This window comes from Epinephelus lanceolatus, chromosome 20 (assembly GCF_041903045.1).
Source record: "Epinephelus lanceolatus isolate andai-2023 chromosome 20, ASM4190304v1, whole genome shotgun sequence".
NCBI classification, from domain to species: Eukaryota; Metazoa; Chordata; class Actinopteri; order Perciformes; family Serranidae; genus Epinephelus; species Epinephelus lanceolatus.
This window is the reverse complement of record NC_135753.1, coordinates 3129066-3157036: the sequence shown is the minus strand read 5'-3', so window position 1 is coordinate 3157036 and position 27971 is coordinate 3129066. Positions and strand designations below refer to the sequence as shown.

Below are 27971 nucleotides of genomic sequence, written 5' to 3'. Positions count from 1 at the left end.
ATATATATATATATATATATATATATATATATATATACATATATGTATGTGTATATATATATATATATATATATATATATATATATATATATATATATATATATGCATATATATATATATATATATATATATATATATATATATATATATATATGAGTCACAACAATGACATATTCAAATCAATGCTGTCGTCCAAAACAACATCACCTCCTATCCCTATCCTTAAAATAAAGATAAAAATAAAAAGTAAAATACCGTGTCTGGTCTATTATCTTCTGTATGTGCCCCGACGTCCACATACCTAACAGTAACTGCTTCCTTCTGCTGACATCATTCAGGGCTCGAAAAGAGACCGGGATGAAGGAGTTTTTATACCTTATACCTAAAAAAACTAGAAATGGCCAGAAACCTAGTAAAAGTGCAGCATGGTTTAATAAGGAATGCAGATTAAAAAGGCAAGAATACTTAAAAGCAAAGAAAATGCATAAACTGCATAAAAATCAGAATCAGAATCAGAATCAGAAATACTTTATTGATCCCCGAGGGGAAATTATTTATGTTACAGGTGCTCCTTGCAAGAGAGGAAAGATACATGAAAATATAACAAATTTAAACAATAGTATTAACAAATATATAGTTAAATAAACAGGAATTATTAACAATATAAACGTAAATAAATAAATATATATATATATATATACACACACATACATATATATATATTGTAAACATAATTTACACAAACAGAATATATACAGTCAGGGTGAATGGGGTTATTGCACACGTTAAATTAAATTATTGCAGTGTGTGAAAGTCTCAGGGCCACTCAGAGGGAGGAGTTGTACAGTTTGATGGCCACAGGCAGGAATGATTTCCTGTGGCGCTCAGTGGTACATCTTGGTGGTATGAGTCTCCCACTGAAAGTACTCTTGTGCCTGACCAGCACATGGTGGAGTGGGTGTGAGACATTGTCCAGGACAGTTCGTAGCTTAGACAGCATCCTCCTCTCTGACACCACCATCAGAGAGTCACACTCTGTTCCCACAACGTCACTGGCCTTGCGGATCAGTTTGTTGAGTCTGTTGGCGTCCGCCACCCTCAGCCTGCTGCCCCAGCACACAACAGCATAGAGGATAGCACTGGCCACCACAGAATCATAGAAAATCCTCAGCATAGTCCGGCAGATGTTGAAGGACCTCAGTTGCCTCAGAAAATAGAGACGGCTCTGGCCCTTCCTGTAGAGAGCGTTAGTGTTCTTAACCCAGTCCAGTTTATTGTCAATGTGTACCCCCAGGTACTTATAGTCCTCTACAATGTCCACACTGACCCCTTGGATGGAAACAGGGGTCACCGGTGTCTTGGTCCTCCTCAGATCCACAGCCAGTTCCTTTGTCTTTGCCACGTTGAGCTGCAGATGGTTCTGCTCACACCATGTGACAAAGTTATCCACAACTGCCCTGTACTCATCCTCATCACCCTTGGTGATACATCCAACTATAGCAGAGTCATCAGAAAACTTCTGATGATGGCAGGTCTCAGTGCAATAGCTGAAGTCCGTGGTGTAGAGGGTGAAGAGGAAGGGAGAGAGGACAGTCCCCTGCGGGGCCCCGGTATTGCTGACCAGTCTGTCTGACACACAGCGTTGCAAGCGCACATACTGTGGTCTGCCAGTCAAGTAGTCTACAATCCAGGACACCAGGGGGGCATCAACCTGCATTGCTGTCAGCTTGTCACCCAGTAGAGCTGGACGGATGGTGTTGAATGCACTAGAGAAGTCAAAGAACGTGACCATCACAGTGCTCGCCGGCTTATCCAAATGGGCGTAGACGCGGTTGAGCAGGTAGATGATGGTGTCCTCAACTCCAAGTCGGGGCTGATAGGCGAACTGGAGGGGGTCCAAAAGTGGCTTGACCATGGGCCGGAGCTGCTCCAAGACGAGTCTCTCCAGGGTCTTCATGATGTGGGAGGTCAATGCCACAGGTCTGTAGTCCTTGGAGCCACTGGGACGTGACGTCTTTGGCACAGGAACGAGGCAGGATGTCTTCCACAGCAAGGGGACCCTCTGGAGACTCAGGCTCATGTTGAAGACATGCTGAAGTACTCCACATAGCTGGGGGGCACAGGCTTTGAGCACCCTGGGGCTGACACCATCAGGGCCTGCAGCCTTATTTGAGTGGAGTCTCATCAGCTGTCTTCTCACATGGTCAGCAGTGAAGCACATTGTGGAGATGACGACACGTGGGGGAGGGGTGTAGTCCTCATGATGGAGAGAGCAGTCAGTCTGACCACGGGGGGATGAGGTGTGAGGAGGAGGAGGAGGGGGGGTCAAGCAGGAGGGTGTTGAGGTGTGAGAGGGAGGGGTGGGGGAGGAGGGCAGAGTGGGAGATGGTTGACCAAGACAGACAGCAGAAGAGTCGGGGGGGGGATGGGCAGGGCCAGCAGTGTCAAATCTGTTAAAAAACAGATTCAGTTCATTGGCCCTGTCCATGCTGCCTTCAACTCCTCTGTGGTTGTTGGTCCTGAAGCCAGTGATGGTCCTCATTCCACTCCACACAGAAACTGATGTAGTTCGTGATGCATTCTGTGAGCCCGTCGATGTCCTCCCCATGTGGCTCACAGAGTGCCTGCTAGTCTGTCACCCCAAAACAGCCCTGCAGTGTCTCATAAGTCTCCTCCGACCATCTCCTCACTGTCCTCATGGTCGCAGGCTGGCTCTTGACTAGTGGTACATAGCAGGGGTTGAGGTGCACCAGGTTGTGGTCTGACCTACCCAGAGGGGGGAGGGGGGAGCAGCTGTATGCATCTTTGGCGTTTGCATACAGCAAGTCCAGTGTCCTCTCCTCTCTGGTAGGACAGCTCACATACTGTGTGAATGTGGGCAATGTTGTTGCCATGGTGACATGGTTAAAGTCACCCGAGATAGCTATGAAGGCACTCGGGTGTTTAGTCTGCAGGCGGGCTATGGCGGAGTGAATGACGTCACATGCCGATGTCGGGTTGGCAGATGGGGGGATGTAAACAGTTACAATAATGGCATGTGAAAACTCCCTGGGCAAATAATACGGCCTGAGTCCAATAGCAAACAGTTCAATGTCCGGGCAACAGATACGTTCCTTAATAGAAATATGGTCAGGACTGCACCAGTGGTTATTTACTAGAACAGCAAGCCCCCCTCCTTTGCGCTTACCGCTCTCGGTGCAGTCCCGGACGGCCCGAACAGTCTGAAAGCCACTGATGGAGACTCAGTGAAGCACATAAGACTACATTCCCGGTACTCCTTCTGACTTTTGGCGACCACTGTCAGCTCGTCCATCTTATTTGCCAGTGACGTCACGTTGCCCATGATGAGAGAGGGGAGACACGGCTTATATCTTCTCTTCTCCATAAGCCTCCGTTGTCTCAACCCTGCTTTTTTCCGCCGCTGTTTACTTCCTCCCCTGCATCCTCTGTGTGTTTTCCTCCACAGTTCAGCTGGTATCTCCGATGTTCCGGCCGCCAAGCCGGCCGGCCTCAGCGCGATCAGCTGATCTCTGGAGTAAACAATGCGGCCATGAAGTTGTTGCGCAATGGTGCCGGGTCTGAATGAAATAAGTAATTCAAATGAATTAAAAAATGAGGTTAGCACTGAAAGTTTTAAGTCAAAAAGTAAAGAATACAAGAAAGAATTATACAAAGCACAGAGGGTTTATAGAAACAATTTTAATAGAGAGTTGATGAGTATAAAGTTTAACAATCCAAAGCTTTTCTGGAAGATACTTAATGGCTCTAACAGAAGTAATGAAAGTTGCCCAATTTCACCTGAAGAATTCTATGAGCACTTTAAAAGATTATCTGACTGGGAAGTACAAATAGACAAGATACCTGAAGTCACCTATGTTGAACACACTTGTGGTAGTAATGTACTAAATTCTAGTTTTACTGAGCAAGAAATAAAGGAGGTTATGTGAGGATGTACCATTGTTTGCTAGCTTGATGCTAATGACTAACGTTAACTCAGCGGGTTGACAAAGTGCCTCTGCTGTTTCACACCATCATTTCCCCCTTTTACTCTGTGTGGTAACATCTCTAGAGGAAATATTAAAAATGCTGGGGTGTTGTTGTCATACAGTTGTCTACAGCAGCAGATCGTTCTGTGTTTCTACTGGTCAAAGTGACGGCTGTGATGGGAGAATTGGATCTCAGTGAAGGGCAAGTGGTCCATAACTTTAATTTTGGAGACAAAAAAATGTAGGCTTAGCACCCTGTGGTCCATTGCGCAATAGGAAATGTAGAATACTCAAAAGTACTTTAAAAGTGCTTGAGTTACTTTTCTCAGGGAGTAACATTGGAAGTACTTTTAAAGTAATTGAGTTACTTTACTCAGGGACAAATGCAGTAAAGTAACTGGTTACTTTTTTAAAAAGTAACGCAGTGACGTACTTTGATTACTTTTAAGGTAACCCTTACCCAACACTGCTACTGACCATATATTTTTATTGAAACACATCATTGATTTATTTTGTTTTAAAAAGAAGACATTATTTTGTTCCTTTGTCAACTATAGTAAGGCTTTTGATTCAGTCTGGAGAGATGCTCTCTGGTACAAATTATTAAAAGTAGGTGTAAATGGTAAATTTCTGGATGTAGTAGTGAAAATGTATAAAAATATTAAATCATGTGTCTTTGTGAATGGAATTAAGTCAGAGTTTTTTGTAAGTTTAGCAGGAGTTAGACAGGGTGAAAATGTATCTCCACTGTTGTCTGCATTGTTTATTAATGATCTGGAGGACTACCAAAAATGCAATGGCTGTCAGTTTATTAACTTTGATGATGAGATGATTGATAATTATATTTAACTTATAGTACTATTGTATGCGGATGACACAATTGTCATGTCTACTTCAAAGGAGGGGCTACAGAAGGCAATAGATCTGATGTGTGGTTTTCGTGAGATGGAAATTGAAAATCAATAGTGAAAAACTAAGGTAACAATCTTCGGTTCTAGAAAAGCTGACACCAGTAAACTAAAGTTTGTTTGTAATGGAGAAAACTTAGAGATTGTTCATTGTTTTAAATATCTTGGAATTACTACAATGGTTCATTTAAAACTGCTTTAGATGAGTTGTATAAGCAAGCGTCTTGTGCCATGTATGCCCTCCTTTGTATAAGTAGAACATTTGATTTACCTGTAGATGTCACACTAGATCTCTTTGATAAGTTGGTTACTCCAGTCAAGTTATATGCATGTGAGGTCTGGGGGCCGGAAAAAAAAAAAGATTTATTGGAAAAATTACATCTCAGCTTTCTTAAATATATCCTAAAAGTTAAAACAACAACATCTAACAATATGGTTTATGTAGAATTGGGAAGGTACCCACTTTGCATTGTAGTTAAATGGAGAGGCATCGGTTATTGGGGGAGACTGATAGAAGGTAAAGAAAGTAGACTGAGTAAAATAATGTACAACTGTCTACTTAGGTTGTATAATGCAGGTGAATTTGTGTCACCATGGATTCTGCAGGTAAAGCAGATATTGGACGACTGTGGTCTGTCTTATCTTTGGTTCTCACAAAAGTGTAATACCATTGACTCGTTAAAACTAACTGTTGAGCGGCGGCTGAAAGATCAGTTTGTGCAAAGATGGAAAAGTGAACTTAGTAGCATGACATCATGTGATATTTACATAGAGTTTAAACAAGTGTTTAAACTAGAAAAGTACTTACTGTGTCAAAATCAAAAGTTGAGACAGGCCATTTGTAATTTTAGGGTGAATAACACCAGAATCCCAAAAGTCACTGGAAGGTATAAAGGTCTGAACAGAAGCCAGAGATTTTGTAACCTTTGTAATGACAACTGTCTTGGTGATGAGTTTCACGTCTTGTTTGAATGTAAGAATGTTAGTGTAATGAATCACAGAAAAAAATACCTGCCAAAGTATTCATCATCCATCTATGTTTAAGTTGTTTTATCATTACAATCTGGTAAGTTAAAAGTCATATATGAGTTAGGTGCCTTTTTGAAGAGTGTCCTGCCTTTGTTTAAAGCTATAGTGCGTAACTTCTACAGGTCCATAAATGTCCGTTTCACCCAAGCCACTACTAGAGGAGATGACACAATGCTGATTAAGCCGATCGGCTCCTCTAACATCTCGCGGTATTTTTCAATATATATAATTTTTAGTTTGCATGTCAACCAGCGACATTCCCGCGCTGGCGCACAGGAAATGAAGGGCAGGGGGAGGAAGAACGGAGAGTCTCATAGCAAGAGGTAGAGCACAGGTAGAAGGAGAAAGCAACATGGCGGAGAAGCGGCCGAGACACTGTTCAGAAGTGGATCCTACCACAAAGTAAAAGCCTGGACGTTCGGCTGAAGGTCTATTAGCAAAGAAGGAAAGTGACCGATGGAGAAGGCAAACAAGGATTTGTATTGGCGTCGCTTTTCCTCGGTGGAGAGCCCTGAAGGAAGAAATTGGGCTGAGGGCAGACACAGATGTTGCCTTGCTGCTGTTGGATAAGTAAGTGACTTGGTTTATAATTATATTATGAGTAGTATGTGTTGCTGTTACATGTACTGGACCTAGTACTTTATTATTTTCTTGGAAATGGTGCTATGAACGTAATGTAATGTTAGTAGCCTGGTGTTCGCCACGTTGTGTAGCGTTGTGTACACGGTGTGAAGCGAGTGTTACTCTGTGTACACGGTGTGTGGCAACTGGCGAGTGTTACTCTGAGTACACAGTGTGTGGCGAGTGTTACTCTGTGTACATGGAAGTGCTGCCGGCTTATTAGTTGTAATAACGCATTATCTGCTGGGAGGCGACAGAAGTTACGCACTATAGCTTTAAGTGATATATTTGTTTATTTTTGTTACCAGAGCTGGAAAACAAAACATGTACAGCCTTGCATCTTGCTATGCTGAAAGATTAATATTGTACGTTTGTGCTCCATACCATGTACATGTGGTCGTGAGTTAATTAAATAAAAGAATGAAATGAAATGAGAGAACTCGATGCTGCAAGAGCCAAAACTTGAGTCAACATTGGCTCTGAGCGATGACGAAGACTGATGCAGCTTCATCCTGAGCTAAAAAGGGGCTAGATGGTTGCGGAGTTTCTGCTGGACAGGTATTTTTAGTTTGCCTCTAATGTAACATAGGCTATAACGTTATATATGACAACACAGCATCCTGTTGCTAACGGTTAGCCTACTGTAACCTAACGTGGCCTGAGCCTCTGTATTATCTTCCTTGTTTGTTGCCAGTCACCAGTACTATCTGATGTTAGCGTTTACGTTATATTATAAAACTCATCAGTCATCACTGACCCGGAATAAGTTTCAAAACTCAAACTTGCGTTTGACTGTGCAGGACAGGTAACGTTATGTTTAGTTTGCTTCTAATATAACATTTAACATTATATGACAATACAGCATCCAGTTGCTAATGGCTAACGTTAGCCTACTGTAGCGTAGCCTCTGAAACATTAACGTTATCTTCCTTGTGTATTTCCACTTACTAGTAACGTTAACGCTACTATCTAACGTTAGCACTGTAACCTTATTCTAAAACTCATCAGTCATCACTAACTCCAGTTGAGTTTTAAAACTTCTACTCTTCTCTTGGCATGTTACACTCACTCTTCTCTTCCGCGTATCCAACGTTACCTTGCCAATGCCTACGTCTATCATAAACATAATGAGGACGTAATGGAGGAGAGGGGAGTAGGCCTTTGGTGCTATGTGCTGTGTGAAATGCAAGAAAGGTAAGCGTTGCTTTACAGAAGTCCTATTATGTTCATTTTCTGAGTCACATTTATAATACCGGGGTCTAGTGGAATGGATTTAGGTGCTTTAATGTTAAAAAAAAAGAATATTTTTCTTATACTGCCCATTTCTGCAGCACCTCTGTCTGAAACACTTTGTTTGGGTTTATGTCCCGCCTCTCCAGCAGCAAAGTCTGCTCTGATTGGTCAGGTCACTCAGTCTGTTGTGATTGGTGCAATGCTTAGAGCTTGTATCAGAAACATCGCACCCCTTACCTCAACTGAATTTCACCTCCAGAGACTACATGAGAAGCTAAATACATGCTGTGGCTAAGCTAACAAGGCCCTCAGTTCTCTGCATCATTTTGAGAGAAGAAACACGAGCTGATACACGCCAAAGCACCTTCGCAACAAAGACTGGAGCAGGATGTTTCACGGGGTAAGTTTTTATTTTGTAGCTGTCTTACACTTCAGCTGTAACATGATAACTGTAACTTGTCTGATGTAACATCACAATAACAACTGTGTGTCCGTTGGCTGACTGAAGTTGAAAACGTCTGCTGCAAATCAGTACAAATCGTTTTTAACAATATAATCAATTACCACATAACGTGGAAACACCAACAGTAGCACTCACCTCACTATGCAGCAAACTGTTGGGCAGTACTTTGCCAAGCTTGGAAAGCATCTATAGACAAAGGATGCTAAACAAGGCAAGGAACATTACTGGCGACCTAAGGCACCCCCTGGCCTACATGTTTGATTTGCTTCCTTCAGGGCAACGATACCGCCCCCCTCTGTTTACAAAAAACAGAGCAAAATTCTCCTTTGTGCCTCAGGCTATTAAACTCCTTAACAGCCAGCACAGTTCTTGACCTAAGCCTCTCAGCTGGTCTGCAGAAGCTTAAAAACTATTTCTCCTCCTCCTATATCTGTACATGAGATGTGACTACTGTGCTCTATGTGTGATGAATGTTTGGTCATCGTTTGATGTATTGTTATTTATTTATATATTTCTGAAATGCCTTGTGTGACCTGCTGCAACCCAATTTCCCTACGGGGACAAATAAAGACTACTACTACTACTACTACCTGTCATATGCAGTGGTGTAAAAAATAACTCCTTTTTTTTTTTTTTTTAAATCTAAGCAGGCTTATCTAAGATCAGAGTGAATGTAGCTTGCATTGGGTAATAATACCAAAGTTATTATGAATTTGACTACTAACAATTCTCCGTTAAAAGCCACAGAGGTTTTAACTCGTGAATTCAGCAATTTTACCACAGCAGATTGAGATGACAGATTTCTGTATTATACAAAAACAAATTCATAAAAATTACTAGTACATTCAGATGTCTTAGCTGTCATGTTTACTGTAACAATTCTACTAAAATGTAGCTGCATTTTATAATCATCTCCACCTTATGTCTGTAATCTACAATATGTACAATGTACCAATGTATGACAGTTTCTCCTGTGATAACATCATTTTATATGAAACCAAAGTTGGGCAGTAAAACACATGTTGTTTCCTGGATCAGTATTTGTTCTATACAGTGATGTTGTCTCCTGAGTCTTTATTTGCTTATTTATAAAACAGTATGCCTTGTCTCTTTTTTGATTATTAGGTTTTGGGGAATGAACCAGCTTCCAGTTCATCCTACAGGTATGATACATCATCCAGGCCTAGAGCCTAATTGTTTGAATCCGTACACCCTGGAGAACATAACAGATCCACAACATTTACAGGTATGACTATGGACCCTTACCGCATAGAACTGAAGAAGAGTGAGTTTTTATGACATGTACTGAGATACAACTGTATAAACTCAATTTTGAACAAAAAAAGTCTGTTAATAGTTCATGGTAACATACACGAAATATGAAAGTTATGAAATCTCAAATTCCTCTGTAATAACAGAGTTACCAGGGTTATATGTGAAGTTTCCAGGTACTGTATCTGAAACACAAAAACACATAATTTCTGTGTTATGTACCCTTGCCTCTCAGGGGCTGCTCCCTCAGAGTAGCCCTGTACAGCTGTGTACTGGTCAATACCATCTTTGAGATGCCACAGACTGTGTGCCCACTGAGATGGTTTATGGAGGGTTCGTTTGGCATCCTACATCCTGGAATCTGGCTGTAGTGGAGAGGTGCTGGGCACCAGGGCCCTGCTGTGATGTGCTCTAAAAGACAAAGGAAAATTAAGTAACTTAAATTTAAATTGCACCAGATGAAAAAAGTCAACATCTACAATGCTTAACAGTGTTATCCCCTGTAAAATTAGCAGACCACACATACGTATGCAAATACATGTAGAGACAGACACACACAAAGTCCTTTCACTACATAAATACCTCCCCAGCTGTATAACTCGCACCAACTACACTGTTCGGTAATGATACTATGAGCGGCCTTCATATAAAAGAGCTCCAAATAAAAAACACGTTTTACCTCTACTGTAAAACATACATCAAAAGCCGATTCCTGATCAAAGTCCGAGTGTGACCACACATTTTAACAAAAAAATGCAGGTCTTAATTTGACACCAGGTCTGATTGCTCTCGCACTGTCGGCTAATCGCTCCAGCTAACTTTAGCTAGCTGCTTAGATCGGGCACTACACATATAAATGTTGAAACTTTTTTCAATATGGACATGCTACACATCATTAGCTCTGTTAGATTCTCTACAATTCAATCTTTCAGTTCATTTTACTGAGACCACCCAGCTGGCAGTGCTAGTTACTATAAGCTGAGTAGCAAAAGCATTCCAAGACAATAACTTTGGTTAACCAGTTAGCTGAGGCCTACAGCTAAGCACTGGGTCTACATCCTAATGCTCCTACAGCTATCTACTCCACACTTCAACACTCGATAGTAGCTTCCTTATTTGTTTTTAAATAAAAACTTAACAACTCATAAAGCATACTTACAGGTTGTGATCCTGAATATCCAGATTTGTCAAACAAAGGGAACTGCCCCGTCTTTCAGGAGTAACTGCAGTGTAAATCCAGCTGTAAACTGTTGCCAGTTCGTAAAGCAGTTATCAGAAAAATGGAGGGAACGCAATAAAATGTCTGGTTATATTGTTGAGTAATCTTGTTAAAACTAAATTCCAACCACTTACTCCTCCTGTCTTCTTCCTTTGGCAGTCCAAACAAGGGTAATTTGCAGTTGCGCTGAAAAAAGTAGCGTCTCCAAAACAGCTCCAACCCTGTGCAGCCTCTCCTCCGGCTCTGCTCGAATTCCCTTGTTCAACAACATCACGTTGTGGGCGGATGTGGCGCGTTCGACTACTTTTTTGTATTGTCTGCCATCTGTGGGCTTTATTCCATTACATTGCTGTTGGTCTGCCGCAACCTGAATCCAAAGGTGTGTGTGTGTGTGTGTGTGTGTGTGCGTGTGCGTGTGCGTGTGCGTGCGTGTGTGTGTATGTGTGTGTGTGTGTGCATCAAATCTTGTACCTTAAAGCATATTTTGTCAGTCTGGAAAGTTAGCTTGTCACAAGGCCGGTATATATGGCGACATAACCAGGTGTTGAAAAGTTTAACTGCAGGCATCGAAGGGAAACGAAGACAGGTAAATTCAGAAGGTTTAAAGAATAGGAGTTTAGCAATTCAGTTTGTCCGTGAGGGGGAGAGATACAGAAGTGATAAGTTAGTAAGGAGACAAGGGTGTGGCTGCCTAGAAGGTGCTTGTGATTGGGAAACACAAGTAGATTTTGGGGGAAAGCTTGTTGTTGCCCAGGAAATACAAAAAACACTGGAACGGACATGACTAAGCATTGGATCTGTGACTCAGTGAAGGATGGGGGCACGGACCTATCCACCAGAGCGAGAATTAGCAGCACGCAGGGAAAGGCGAGTGCATCTATAGAGGACAAAGGTAGCACAATCAAGAACAGGATGCTTCAGGTTTGTCCTTGCGGCTGGCAGAAAGTAAAATCAATAAAAGGCCTCAGAACTCATCAGGGAAAGAAGACTTGTGACAAAGAAAGGGCAGAGTAGCCGCATTGATCAGTACTTCCTAAGAATTCAATAGAGTCAGTCAGAACAAGTCCAGCGACAGGTAGAAAACCACAGTTCGCAGGATATCAGTAACACTGCCACTGAGGAGGAGGAGGTAGTAAGAGGGAATGCAGGTGACACTGAGGCTAGCAGGCCAGTCAGAGAGAGAACCATGGAGCAAAAGGTTAGAGTTAGATGGCCTAGGACAAATGACAATTAAGATTTGGAGATAATTATTAGAGATTTGTCAGTAATCTTAAACAGACTTAGAGGAAATGCAATGGAAAAGTTAGAAGAGATGGGAGATATAATTTACTCAAATGGTGCGGAGAGGTTTGGGGTGCATGAGAGAAGGAGGGGTGAGAGGGTACAGTCAGCTAAGTCTAGGCGGCAAAGAGAAATAGAGAAGTTAGTTAAGGAAAGGAGACAGCTAAGAAAGCAGTGGAAAAAGGCTACAGAAGAAGAAAGGGAGGGAATTAATGTGTTGCAAGAGGAGTTGAAAAGCAGGCTAGCAGCTCTTAGAAGGGCAGAGTATCTCAGGAAAAAGAGGAGGAAGAAGGAATATGTAAGGACAGCTTTTTTCAGGGGCCCTTTTACATTTGTTAAAGGATTGTTTAGTCAGGAAAAGGGAGGGCAGCTTAAAGTAGCATGGCTAGAGGTTCAAGAATATTTGAGAAATACATATACAATAGAGTACAATAGTAGGTTTTCCATCGGATATCCCTGCATTAGGAGGGATAAAGCATGAGATGGATGTCAGGCCAACTAGGTGGAAGGAAGTTCAGGAGGTGGTCAGGCATGCAAAGGCTTCTTCGGCCCCAGGGCCTAATGGAGTCCCCTACTGGGTTTATAAAAGTGCACTTGATATCCTTATCAGAATAGTTTGGGAGAAACAAATTATACCAAGAGCATGGCATAGGGCGGGGGGTGTCCTCATTCCTAAGGAGAAGGAGTCCGTGGACCTTAGCCAATTCAGGATGATCTCTCTCTTGAAGGTAGAGGGGAAGATCTTCTTTAGTGTAGTAGCGCAAAGATTAGCTAGCTACTTAGAAAGGAATAGCTTAATAGATACTATGGTGCAGAAGGCAGGAATACCAGGTTTTGCAGGGTGTTTAGAGCAATACTAGCATGATCTGGCACCAGATTCAGGCAGTGAAGATTAAAAAAAGGGACCTGCATGTAATATTTTTAGATCTTGCAAATGTGTTTGGTTCAGTACCACATAGCCTCATTTGGAGTGCGTTTGACTACTTTAAAATGCTACAGGTTGTTGTTAACTTAGTGAAAGCATATTTTCAGGATTTTAGGTTGTGTCGATGTACGGCAGGTTTCACAACAGGTTGGCAGAGGCTAGAAATAGGTATTATGGCAGGGTGTACAATTTCTCCATTAGCATTTACTATGGCGATGTAAGTAATCATCAGGACTTCCAAGTGGGTGGTAGATGGGGAGAGATGGCAGAACAGGGTACATCTTCCACCAGTTAGGGCTTACATGGATGACATGACACTGGTGACCACAACAATGCCATGCACAAAGAGGCTACTAGAGAAGGTAAATAAGACCCTCAAGTGGGCCAGCATGAAGATCAAGCCTAGTAAGTCTAGAAGCATCTCAATATGTAGAGGAAAGTTAAGTGATAGGAAGTTTGTCATAGATGATGAGGAAATCCCAACAATTAGGGAAAAGTCAGTAAAGAGCTTCAGTAGGTGGTACAATGTGGAGTTGAATGATGAGGAACAGGTGGTGAAATTTAGAAAAGATGTGGCTGGAGGATTGGGTAGAATAGATCAATCAGAACTTCCAGGAAAGTTGAAGTTGTGATGCATTGTATGGAAAAGTGATACTTTAGCTGCCAGTATCTAGTTTAACAGAGGAATTTAAATGCACCAAGGTCAGGACAGAGCTCTTGTTATCTGGGAGTAAGGACATGGTAGTTGGGAGTGTGGTTCCAAATCCAACCAGGGGGAGGAAATGGAACCCAAGACTGGCAGTTCAGGAGGCAGAGGCAGCTCTTAGGCATGCAGAAATTGTAGGTAATGTTCAGTTTGGCTGGAGAGGCCTGGGGCTTGGCTCAGGCAAACCGGTATGGAGTGAAGCAGGTCCTAAAGATAAAAGAAAGCTGGTTGTGGAATAGATACATAGACCAAGAGGAGATATTAAGGGGTGCAAAGGTAGTGGCCCAGGTTAAGCAGGGACAGTGGTTGAATGGGGAAAGTGTAGAGAAGAGGAAGCTTAGTTGGAGGGACCTGTGGAGTATGGAGGTGAATCATATTAGATTCCTGGTAGGGGCTACATACGATGTGTTACCACCCTCTCAGAACTTAAAACTGTGGGTAAATGGGAACCCATCATGCCCATTGTGTTCAGGTGCCGCAACCTTAAAGCATATTTTGTCAGGCTGGAAAGTTAGCTGGTCACAAGGCTGGTATACATGGCGACATAACCAGGTGTTGAAAAGTTTAGCTGCAGGCATCGAAGGGAGACGAAGACAGGTAAATTCAGAAGGTTTTAAGAATAGGAGTTTAGCAATTCAGTTTTTCCATGAGGGGGAGAAATACAGAAGTGATACGTTAATAAGGAGGCAAGGGTGTGGCTGCCTAGAAGGTGCTTGTGATTGGGAAACGCGAGTAGATTTAGGGGGAAAGCTTGTTGTTCCCCAGGAAATAGTTTGTACCAATCAAAGGCCTGACATAGTGTTGTGGTCAGTGAGTCAACGGATAGTTTATTTTATTGAGCTGACAGTTCCTTGGGAAGACTCAGTGGAAGAAGCCTATGAAAGAAAAAGACTTAGGTATGCAGACTTAGGAGAAGAAGCTGAGCAGCAAGGGTGGTAAACTAGGATTTGTCCAGTGGAAGTGGGGTGTAGGGGATTCTTAGCAAGATCAGCTGTCTCGCTCCTGGCAGAACTCGGAGTGCGGGGACAGAGTTTGAGGAAGACAGCAAAGGAAATGTCAGATGAAGAAGCTAGATCTAGTCAGTGGATTTGGATGAGGAGGAATAATGTCCGTTGGGGGCCAGCAGGGGGAACTACTAAGCAGGGTAGAAATTTTTTGGGAGAAAATCCAGGAAGAGGAAGGTTATTTAAGTGTGGGAGTGGCCTATTTGAATCCCTTTTGTTTGAGACCATGCTGCAAGGTGAGTATGTTTGCTGATGCTGTGAGTTTATCTTCTCTATCTCCTTTAACACCAGCTTATATTGGAGGTTTGCTATGTAGCGTGTGAAATAGAGTATGGTGAATGTGCTAGGAAAGGTTGTATCGGTACGGTCACTACCTGTAGCTCACATAAACGGAGCCTGGGTTTGTTGAAGATGGCAGTGCTGTTTGGGCTGAGAAAGCCATGTATAAGTAAGGTAAAGGAGGTTGTTGGGTTGGCGCGGGGAGCAGTGAGAGCTGGCATTAGGGGAGTGTCTCTGGGACGCCAGGGACTGGCTAGCCTCCTGGAGGTGTCGTGGAACCAACTTGAAGAAATACTGGTGAAAGGAGGTTCCCACCTGATGACCCCAAAGACGTGTAAGTTATCACTGCTAATTGGTCTGTATAATTAAGCCTTGCCGTAATAGCTTATCATAGGGCTTAGGGGGTTATTCACTGAGCGCTGATCCTTTCTCTAGAGCACAAATTTCTTGTGTTTATTTGAACTGTACCATGGCAATATCAACAGGATGAAGACGGGATGATCAAACTGGACTTTACATTTCACATCCCTCATTTAATCTCTGCACTTGTCACTTTTATTTTATTTCATCAAACTGGACTTAAGTTTGTGCATTGCATTCAACGTCCACTGTTACATAATTTAATTATTTATGCAGATTGTTGTTCTCGTCACTGTCATATATTTCATACACTTCATTTCTTTGTCCATAGCGCAGACCATATTTCCTCTGTACAGTTCATATTTCATTTCATGTTTTATATACCATTTCCGGACTATTAGGCTACTATTTCACTGTGTACATAGATTTTAAAATTTCAATATAATTTTAATATTATTTTTGCTTATTTCATTATTGTCATTATTGGTGTACTTTTCAGTAGTATTGTATTCTCTGAGGATGACTCATTTTAGTAACTATTTACAGTAAAAAAGAAAAAGCAAGCAAACAAACAACAAAAAAATCATTTTATACACTGGGCCTTCGAAGTGCTCTCTGAAACTAGACCTGGCATGACTTGTGTCCAAAAAATGAAAAATCAAAACTTTGTCATAGAGGCAAACCGAATACATCATTGGAAAGGTCTCAACCTGGAGAGTAACATATGTCCTGGTTTAAAATACTGACCTTTGAACCTTGCCCTCTATGCATGTTTGAAGGCTTATAATTCAGCAACAAAAGGGGGTACAGACATGGGACCAACTGTTATAGAGAGCTCTTGACCTCAACTATTATGTGAGCACAGTCAACAACTGGAGGTGCTGTCAGATATGTGTAAAATATGGTTAAAATTAATTTTCACCCATTTAAAAATTAGATATTTAAAATCTGATTACACAAATGTGTTAACCATCCCTTTAAAGTCCACAGTGTACTCTCAATTCAGTATTTAAAACTTAAAACTAAATCTAGGAAAAACACTAACATTTTTTAAAAACTACAATTCCTTAGGACTGCACCATGCAGCTTGATACATATCAGCAACATAGTTGTAGTTCTTCTGATTTGTAAAGTAGGGTTCTAATAGGGTTGTAAAACGATATATCTAGCCAAACTAGTAAGTACACTGCACCTAGATGAACTATGTTAAGAAAAACTAAGGATGTTGTTAAATTTCAGATATTTTAGCTAGTACTCTCGAAACTGCGTTTTTGGGACAGTAGTTCTTCCAGCTTGAAAGTAGAGTTGTAAAATAGGGTTGTAAAAAGATGTATCTCATGAATATATCAAACATCTAGTAAAGCCAAACTAGTAATTACACTGTATCTAGATGAACTATGGTAAGAAAAAGTAAGGATGTTTAATTTCAGATATTTTAGCTAGTACTCTAGAAACGGCGTTTTTGGCATGGTAGTTTTTCCGGTTGTAGAGTTGTCAAATAGGGTCGCAAAAAGTAAATCTACTGAATATATTAAAAATCTAGTACAGCCAAACTATCATGTTATTATTATTATTATTATTATTATTATTATTATTATTGTTGTTGAGGGGAAATTATAAAAGAGGAATATATTTGCCGTTTTGATATCAAGGACACATTCATGTTTTTGTGTGTATACAGCAATGTTCAAGATAAGGAAAACGATGTTGACGTGACGTTGTTGAACCAGGGAATTCTTGTGTCCACCACGACAAAGGATCCTAATTGACTTTACATTGGCATTGTTTCCATGGTACAGGCACGTAATTTTAACCCATTACGTGCCGCCACCACGGAATGCGGTGTTAAGAGGTCGTGGTCTTTTCACGTGTTTCTGTGAGATCTGGTTGGGAAGAAAAGGCAGGAACGCAACAAACCATTTCAGGCAGCTGAGGAGCTGTGTTTCTTTGGGGAGAGAGAGCTCCCTTTAGCCTGGACATTGTTTTTTTTTTTACTTAGCAGACCTAATGGATGCATAAAAATAATGTAAAAAAACACTAAAGAAGATGCAAAAACACAAAAAGCATAATTGGTCCTCTTAAAGGAGTTCTTGAAATATTGCATTCACAAGAATGAATGGACACACGGTCACAGCCACCTAGACCTTCAACCACCAAAATCTAATTAATTCATTATTGAGTCCAAGTGGCCGTTTGTACAAAATTAGGAGAAATTCCCTTGATGCATTCTTGACATATCATGTTCATGAGAATGGGACACACAACCCCAAAAATATAACACCTCTGGACATGCCTATTGCCTGCACAGAGGCATTAAAACAGAGACTCAACCCAAAAAGACCCGAACGATGAGAGACCACCAATACCTGCAGCAGCATGATGATCTACTAATTACCAAGGAGCTGCTGTTAAAAAAGGCAGCAATACTGCCTCATAACAATAATAAAATCCTACAAACAATGAAGTCATAGAAACTAATACATAAAAATAATTTATCTGCTTTCAAAACTAATTTATAGAAATATATGAAAATATGTTGGCCGATTAGGAACCTGCAGACGGGTCTTACAGCTCTGCTGTTTCATTCATACAGCTCGCCAAAGTGTGACTGATTCACAGCCAGTCAGCTTGTGCTAACTTCATCACATGTTGCTGACAGCATGAAGCTAAATGTTTCTAGGCGAAAAACACTTGTGAACTTTGGTTCCACATAACATGCATCAATCTACATAAAGTTTACTCTGTTGTGAACCGTCACAGCCCTACTATCCACTGAGCTTTTCCTCAGAGGTGGGACCAAGTCACTTGTAAGTCTTAAGTCTTTGCACTCAGGTCCCAAGTCAAGACTGAGAAGTCCCAAGTCAAGTCCCAAGCTTTGAGTTCTGAGTCCTTAACAAGTCATAATGCGCTCTTCACAAAATGTCAGGGTTCCAACAGCTTTTTCTAATGCCACTTAGATTGAAACTGAAACTTTACAGTAGAGCTGGGTTGAAAAAATCGATTTAATCAATTTGAATCGATTTTCCTTTAAATGGCACAAAATCGATTCATTAATTAAAAAATCAATCTTTTACTATAACTATTTTCCTTTTATTATTATTGATTAAGAAATACCACTAAGCATCAGCACACTGCTAACTGCAGCCTCAGTTGGGAACTGCGCATTGGTCCGACAGCCCATTGGTTCGACATCCCATTGTTCCGACCATATTAAACTCATTGTTCCAAAGTCCGTTCTGAAATCATCATGATGCCCTGTGGTTAAGATCTGGTTAGGTTTAGGCACAAAAACCACTTGGTTAGGGTCAGGAAAAGATCATGGTGTGGGTTAAAATGAAAAAGAAAGTGAAAACACATAAGCCCTGGGCCTGCTCCACCTCAAGCTGGTCGCGGCGCACCATACGCCCGCCGCGAGCCGTTCAGCACCGCGGACAATCGGACTAATGGGATGTCGAACCAATGGGCTGTCGAACCAATGACATGGACCCGCCTCAGTTTGTGCCTCATACAGATCTGCTGGTAACGTTAACTTAGCGTTAGCAGGCATGATAAAAGACGGCAGAGAGGTGACGTTGTGCAAATAAACCAAAGATTTATTAATTCTCTGTAGCAGTAAACACATGGGCCGATAACAAATGTGTTAACTAACTATGCTAAAGCTTTACAAGCTATTCAGGGCTGCCGACGATAACGTTAACTTGACAAACAGCAAGGCTAACGTTACGGCTAACGTACTGACGCTCCTCAGACACTCACACACACACACATACCGGACAGCCTCTCAGTCCTTAGCCGCTAACGTTAGCTCATGTACAACACATGTACCACACAGAAACTTTTACAAAGGGTCATAATGTGCTTCTAGTGACTGTCAAATCGCCAGCGAAACTTGTTTACACAGACACGGAGAGCAGCGTGCCTGCTCTCATGGGACAAAGATCCTCTGAGACAGAAAGACGGTTCACTCTGCTCTGCCGCCAGGAACAAACTGGGAGGCAAAGATCCTCTCTGAGGAAGAGGGTTCACTTTGCTGCAGGGTTCACCTACGTATATTGTTTCTCTTCTGATATAGTCAATGTGTGCATTACAACCACTGTAGTGTATTGCACAAAAGCTTTATAAGACAGTTACAGGCAGCAAACTTGTGGATGTCCTTTGTTTACATTTTTTGTAGCCACTTCATTTAAATTGTCTGCCTTGTGATTAGATTTAGTTTAAAATATTTATTTTGTATGTGTTGGTCAGGTAATGTTAAATAAAAGTACATGATGACTAATGTACTGCTTTGGGGTCAATTCTTAATGTAAACAGTATTTTTAATAGTAATGCACCAGGTCAGAGTGTTCCTTGTTAAATATACTCTCAGAAATTATCTTAATATCCAAGCAAATTCTGTATCATAATTGAAATATACTTGACTGAATCGATTTTGAACTGAATTGAATTGAATTGAATCGAATCGTGAATTGGATCGAACTGAGTCCTTGAAAATCGAATCGAATCGATCTGGAAAATCTGAATCGATACCCAACCCTACTTTACAGTACGCAAAATTGAAGAAAAAAACACTAACAATAACTTAGCAACGACAACCATAACCTATGTTTCTCACTCTGTATGTGGGATTCCACTGCATCGATTCCTGTGGTCCCAAGTTCGCAAAAACATTAAGCATAAAATACATCGTATGAACTGCCTTGTATTGATTTCAGCCATGCTGCAAAATCTTGGTGTAATGGTCAAATTTTGGTTTGCACTTCCCCATGTCATCCTGTTCTAAGCATTCTTGATGTAAACAATATGAGTGTTGTTGGTTCGACCATCCTGATCTGTGTGACAATACCCATTTTTTCTTAGATTAATAAATTCAATGCTATTTAAGACTTTTTAAGGATCTGCGGGAACTGGAACATATAAGGCCATTTTAACAAAAGAGTAATAATAAGTTAAATTTACAAAACTCATGAATGCATGAATTGAACATGATTTTTTGTGTATTTGTTAAAACAAGTTTGTAAAAAAGTTACTTGTTAGCTAATCATTAGCTTGCCAATGATGTGAATATAAGCCTTGCCTTAATGTTGATTGTGCAAATTCAAATGTTAAACGAAGTTGGAAGGTGTTGCATCTCTGTAATTTTCGGCCTGCATGTTTTACATACTGCAATTTGTCTTTTGTTGACCACCAAATTGTTTTTGTACACAAACAAAATTTTGTTTGGTATCTTTTTTTCCTTATAGAGTGCTGCAGGTATGATGTTTCTCCGTAAGCCGACATGAGTTAGCAGTACACTGGTTCCCTTGTCAAAAAGTTATTTTGTTTTGTTGTTATGTTGTTTTGTTATTTAATAGCTTTTATTGTGAAGCAGCCAAAAGAGGAAATATTGGGTTTCCATCAGCACTAACTTAACACAGCTCATACCGCTTAAAGTGAACATGAAACAGTAAAATAAATCAGATATCCAAAGTAAAAACACAACACAGAAGAGAAACTCAACTCCAAACCACAGAGATTCAGTTAGAAGCTGCAAAAATACTGAGAGCTGAACACACAGAGACTTTTAAAAACGCCTTCCTCTCTGGTCCCCTGCACAGGCAAAGGTGAATTGAGTGTCACAACTAACATGCTTATTTCAGGGGGAGAAGAGGGGTCGTCGGGCCTTGGCTGCAGTAGGCGAGACATCATCGCTACCCATTTGTAGGAGGGCGGGTGCCCTTTTGGACCTACTACTTAAGGTCCATCTCTGGTGCAGCTCCGTTGCGGCTCGGCAAAAAACAAAGACAAATCATTGCAGCATAGTTTGACTCAGTGTAGTCACTATGGAAAAGGCCCATGAGAACACGTAAATGCAGCATGACATGAATGCAAAGGGAAACAGGAGCGAGTGGATCGCCATCATTTAGAAACGAGATCGCATAGACGTACGATCGAGATCATGATTTTTTTTTCCGATCAATCATGCAGCCTGAGTTCAAGCTCAGATGCATTCAGGCGCACTAACATACTAACATATAAAGACACATGGCAGGAAAACAAGACCCCTCCTGACAGGGAGTTTAACAGAACAGGAAGCAAGGCACGGTCTGGTCTGCTTCATGAGGAGTTCAGCTGAGTTGATGTGCAGAAACTCTTTATTATTGCTGACAGCATGAGGTTCAAATCGACTGACGATTCAATTAACTGATGCTGTTAGTGCCAGATGTGTGGAAACATCAGTATCAGCACTCACAGGTGTGTGTGTGTGTGTATGTGTGTGTGTGTGTTTGTAGAGTGTGTGTCCATACATAGTTTTATAACAAGTTGGTACAGCGGGATGAGGGAGTCAAAGCTTTTATATGATGGTGCCGTGCCAGGTGGTGATGGGAGCTGTTGTCCTCAAAACACACACTCAAATAAAACGTGTTCAAAGCCACAGATCACTAAGCAGACTGTGAGGACACATAACATGTTTCTCTTCTCCATGATACACACAGTGAGCTAGCAACATTAGAATCAGACGATAACACTCTTTTATCCTCTTCTCATCATCTTAATCATCACAACCTCATTAAATGGAAAGACCCCAACTACACTGAGTCACTACGTGTCTCCATGAAAAAGTTGACTGTAAAAACATCCAAGACAGACCAAACTCTGATTATTCAAATCACCTCTGGAGGAGGCTTGAGATGATGGCCCTTGTTCAGCTGACTCAGCATGTTGAATTGACATCAGAGCCTCTTAGCAAATGAAATCTCTCTGTCAGTTCAGCTCAGCACATAAAACAGAAACAAAGTAAGGAAAGTAAACAAACCTGTTGCATTGGGTTAGATTCTTTTTTTATCCATTGAGCACTTCAGCAGGAACATTTCCTGATGGTTTGCGTTATCGTTCACTAGCACACAGTAAATATGCTCTGTTCTTTCAGCATTGGATTGTGTTATTAGTGGGCTAATTGGCTAACTAGCATCCAGAAGGTCTTCCTATTTCCCTTTCTGTGTGACAAATACAGACTACTACCGTCTGCTAGTGTGGAGATTTATTTCCTCTCATGCAGGCAAAAAATGTGCTGGTTGGCTGTCAGCTGTTGTCTTTCCAATGTGTTAAGTGAAAGTTTTTGGCTAAGACACAGGCGACATGAGGCAACCCAACAGACTTGTCGCCACTAGTTTGTTGAAGTCAGTTTGGGGCTATAGAGTTGTGCCTGCAGACTAAGAGCGACAGTGTATCAGGACCAAAGTAGCATATTTTTTAATTAATTTATTCTTTTGGCTATCAGATTTTTTAAACAGACTTCAATATTAATAAAAAAGGAAACTAGATGCCTCTTTGAACCAGCCAAGTTGAAGTTATGGTTTACATAGATGTCTGTCCAGACTCACATGCAGCCATGACAGTTAATGCTTCAAATATGGATGTTGCTGCAAAGAAGCTACAAATTCTAAAACATGGATGCTTCACACACAGAGGATCTATACAGTCAACACAGTTTTAAGATTAGAGTCACCAAGCTCAGTCCATAGGGACTTGGGTTGGGAACCGGAGGGTCACCTGTTCAAGTCCCCGTCCGGACAAAAATATGGAGCGTGGACTGGAAGCTGGAGAGGTGCCAGTTCACCTCCTGGGCACTGCCGAGGTGCCCCTGAGCAAGGCACCAAATCCCCCAACCGCTCGGAGTGCCTGTCATGGGCAGCCCACTCTGACATTTCTCCACTTAGTGCATGTATAGGCGCTCACAGCTTACTGGATGACAGACCGGCCAGCTGGCTCGCCTGCTAATAAACATGTTTGTTTTTACTTTAGAGACAGAGAGAGGCTCAACATGTAATTTGTTTTATTCATTCTACACACACACACACACGCGCACACACACACACACACACACACACACACACACACACACACCTATCTGGGGTCCCATCAGGTGCATTCGTTAACCAGGACACCACAACTGTGTTGTTAGTTTTTAACGATAAATGATGCATTCATTATCTGTATGTGGTTTTGTTGCTGTTTGATGAAAATTGTCGTCAGTGGCTCCAGTAAAATATATACTGTATTCTAAAGTCCCGTCTATGAAGGTCATATTGGTACAGGTATCGCTGCACAGTAGAACAGTGCACACCACTCCAGAGTCTGATTAATCTTCCTGCAGGTCTTTTGCAGTCAAACAGGGTTTTTGATTTGCCTTTCTAACAATCCTACAAGCAGCTCTCTCGGAAAGTTTTCTTGGCCTTCCAGACCTCAACCTGACTTCCACAGTTCCTGTTAACAGCCATTTCTTAAATACATTATGAACTGAGGAAACAGCTACCTGAAAACACTTTGCTATCTTCTTATAGTCTTCTCCTGCTTTGTGGGCATCAGTTATTTTAGCTTTTAAAGTGCTAGGCAACTGTTTAGAGGAGCCCATAACTGGTGATTGTTGGGAAACTGTTTCAGGAGTCAGAATATTTATAAAGCTTTGAAATCTGCATAATCTGGCCTTTCCTAACAGTGACTGTGAACAAGCCAGAGCTCTAAAAAGCTTCAACAATTCACAGTAAAGGAAATTTTGATCAGGGGTGCCCAAACTTTTACACTTTTATATTTTTATATACACTGTATATTAGGGCTTTCAGCATTAACATGTTAATCACAATGCAATTAAGGTCTGAACATAACGTGCTAATATTTATTTTAATCACCTTGCTATTTTCGTCACCTGTCTTTCAAAGGCTACAGATGTCTGAGTTTTAAAGCTAGAATGATGACACTGGTATCATATTAAACTAGAAGACCTAAAACCATATTATAGTACAGCGGATTAGCAGATAAATTGTGCACCTTTTGAAAAAAAAGCATGAAATTTCTACCATAGTTTATACATACCATAAGGTTTATTTTTAGATGTGGAGGGAAGTCAGATTTGACCTCTGAGGCCCGGGAGAAGTCAAATTCAAGATGGACGCCAATAATATTCAAATATGCTTAACTTTGGAACCAAACACAGTAGAAAAACATTTAAGGTGTCATCTCCAACTACATTTAGGGTGCCCATTCAGTTGATGATACTTTTGAAATCACCAGAATTCAAGAAAATGCATTTAGGTCAAAGTCATGGTCAAATTATGCAGACGGAGTGAGCTAAAGGGTGCAAAAGATTTATTTACAAGTTTCCAACATAATAACAGTAATGATAATGATCATTAAAAATGTATTTACTTACAATATTTCAGTAGGCCTACTATGCTTCTTATACTGAAACTTGCTTTGAAATCAGTAATAACACGTCTACATTTACACGCCAGCTATTAGCTCTCAAGCCTGTTTGATACCAGCGGCACAGTATTGAACTAGGCTACTTTGCTATCACCATTAATTCAGCTATAGTCCTACTTCACACAAATGACCAACCTGAAATCTCTAGAACATGCGCTGTTCAATCATTCAACTGACTTCACCTCATGTATGTTCCAGACTGTCTTCTAGTTTAGCTAGCAGAATTATTTTGATCAGTGGCCACCTTTTTTTTTTTTTTTTTTTTTTTTTTTTACCACAGAAGCTAGATAGCTAACTAACTAGGCAGGAATTCCCGGCTACAATTAAATTCAATGTATTTGTATGTTAAGGCTTTATTCAAGTATACTTATATTGGCGGTGTTTCCCAGATGGCTTTTAGCGCTAAGAGCTTCTTAAGAACGCTCTTAAGCCTCCCGTGAAAGAAAAACGTATTTCCCAGATCGCTCTTAGCTTAAGAAGATCTTTCACTAAGAAGGTGTTGTAAGATCGAGCTAACCCACTCTTAACAGTCTTCTTAGCGACCAAATGCTCACAAATCCAGCCGCGTCAGGCAAATTAATATTACACTAAGCTTTCTGACTAATTACTGTCTGAGTCATTTTTTCCCTGTTTTTCTGAGTAATTTTTCCCTGCTTTTCTGAGTAATATTTTCTGTTTTTCGGAGAAATTTATTTATTTTTCTGTTTTTTGGTGTAATTTTTTAAATTTTTTCCTGTTTTTCTGGGTAATTTTTTCCCTGGGAGGGGGGGGGGGGGTTTGTCTGTTTTTGGTGGTAAGTTTTTTTCTGTTTTTGAACGAGGAGACGAGATACTCCCAACAAGCCAACAAGCAGGTCATATTGGCTTCCATTATATCAAGCTCTCAAGAAAGGAATTAAAGTGTCTGTTGTTCTATTGCTCTCTTAACTCTGAAAAAAATACTCAGAAAAACAGAAAAATTACTACGAAAAACAGAAAAAAAAATACCATGAAAAACAGAAAAAATTACAGAAAAACAGAAAAATAAAAAAATACTCTGAAAAAAAATTACTCAATAAAACAGACTTTTTTTTTAATTGTCAAGTGAATGCAATACGCTTCCATAGATATTGAAACAGCGCGCACCATATATATTTTGATCTATTTTATACTTCAGATTTATATTGTTTAGCATTAATTGGTGACAGAAAAGAATGGATTTCATTCTGCAGGCAAACGCATGTCCTTACTGTGCATATGACAATAAACACTTTGAATCTTGAATCTATATGTTTTATGAAGACCCTATGTGCACTCAAAGCTGTGGCACAAGTTACGCACCGAAATCTGGCAGAAGAAAAATAATAATAAGAAAAATAAGTATGAGGAATAACAAGTGTGTTCCTGTATGTGCTGTGCACATCAGGCACACAAATAAAATGAATCATCATGACTATCATTCATCATAATTCGTCCGCACATATCCCACATCTGCATGCACATATGAGATAGTTTACCACATCCAAAAAATGCATCAGGGCACAATAGAAACACATCCACCCTCCAAACCTGCGACATTCAGATATCAGGCAACTGACAGGTGTAATTGAGCTCAGCTGGAACCATATCAATGGATGCTCCACCTGCCACTCTATATAAAAGCGTTGCCACATCACACATGTGTGAGATACCATGGCTGCTTTACAGCATATTCTCGCTGCTAACCAACAGCGTCGCCGTGTGCAAAGCCAAACCGTATATGTAAATGCATTTGTGCGTCAGCACTTCAGCCCACTCGACGTGCTGTCAGACCGAGCTGTCCAAATGAAGTACCGAGATACAACACCTCATCAGTGTCTCCACACATCCGGAGGGCAACCTGGTGCAATTTTGCCCTCAGCCCGGAGGTGCAATGCCTGGCTGCGCTGCGTTTTTACGCAGTGGGGAGCTTCCTGGACGTGGTGGGAGACGGCACCAGCCTCAGCAAGGTGTCTGTGTTTTTTTGTTTAAATATAATACATTTCCTTATGATTCTCTTACCAAGACTACTTCTTATTTAGTTGTAGTCTTGTTTTCATCATGAAAATAGGTCATTAACAAATATTTATCGTCTTAGTTTTTCATTAGAATTATTAGAACACACATACACACGAGCAGCAGGGAATTAGTACATTAGGTAGCAGCGCTGTGTGTGACTTATGCGCCGATTAAGTGGTGGGTGATTGATTTGCCTAACATCTATTGTTTCAGCACCGCAGTAGTGGACAGCTCCTGTTAAGAGCTTCTTAAAGAGCGATCTTAAGAGCAATCCTTAGAAGGGCATTAAGAACGCATCTGGGAAACACTCGTATCTTAGCAACCCTTCTTACCAAAGACGTTCTTAACTGTGCTCTTAAGTCTTAAGATTGCTCTTAACTGGGAAACACGGCCATTGTCTGTACATAGTCAGTCAGTTTACCTGGTAGGATATTTATGTCAGAAATGCTCTCTGTCTTGTCACTTGTGCATACTGTAGTCTACTCATCATGTTGCCTACTGACTACTGCTCTTAGAGGGCCATCTGCTGATAATGATGTGCTTAGCAGGAAAAAATAACCACACATCCCAGTAAATGATAACTAATTACTGAATAATACATGAGAGTAAAAAGTAATTGAAATATTTTTGGGGTTCATTAAAAAAAATTTAAAAAGAGGGGAAAATGTTTTGGTTTTTTTAAGCAAATTTTTACCTTGACCTAAATGCATTTTCTTGAATTCCATTGATCTCAAGAGTATCACTAACTGAATGGGCACCCTAAACTTAGTTGGAAATGACACCTTAAATGTTTTTCTATTGTGTTTGGTTCCAAAGTTAAGCATATTTGAATATTATTGGTGGCCATCTTGAATTTGACCTCTCCCAGGCCTTAGAGGTCAAATCTGACTTCCCTCCACATCTGAAAATAAACCTTATGGTATGTACTAACTATGGTAGAAATTTCATGCTTTTTTCAAAAAGTGCACAATTCCTCATAATTTGAGAGCTTATCTGCTGTACTATTATGCTAAGAAAGGGGGTTAAATAATGCCAAAGTTAGGCTAAATTGTGACAAGGGAAAAAAAGCATGGCCATTTTCACCGAGGTCCCTTGACCTCTGACCTCTGACCTCTGACCTATGACTAGAAAAACTTGATACACAGTGCTGAGCTGCATCTCAAATTAATCTTCAGGTTACCAGCTTTCAGTCGGTATATACCACCTCCATGGGTCATATACTGTTGACCTGCTATCTCACCCAAAAGATCAATGGTGATTAACTACTGAAATTAAGTGATTACTTGGGAATAAGCAGAAAACAAACAAATCTGCTGTTTAACTGGACAAATACTACAGGCAGAGAGACTACAGCACAGAAGGAGAGAGAGAGAGAGACGCTGATGAAAAGATGCATCATGAGGCTACTTCACAGTTACTCTTAATGCAGC

The 27971-nt window shown here is 40.8% G+C and overlaps 1 protein-coding gene across 12 annotated transcripts in view; it reads right to left on the bottom strand.

The window, feature by feature from the left end:
• Positions 1-27971, bottom strand: part of sugct (succinyl-CoA:glutarate-CoA transferase) — a 317331-nt gene that overhangs the window by 191060 nt on the left and 98300 nt on the right. The window contains exon 13 of one of the 12 annotated variants that reach the window (XM_033638355.2): positions 3444-3578. The exons of 10 other annotated variants lie outside the window; for them this stretch is intronic. In XM_033638355.2, coding sequence (XP_033494246.1) covers positions 3468-3578 — 111 coding nt within the window. In that variant the 3' untranslated portion in view covers positions 3444-3467. Of the gene's footprint in view, positions 1-3443; positions 3579-22857; positions 23038-27971 lie in introns of those variants that run through there. One more of the 12 variants, XM_078162593.1, reaches the window with a different exon arrangement.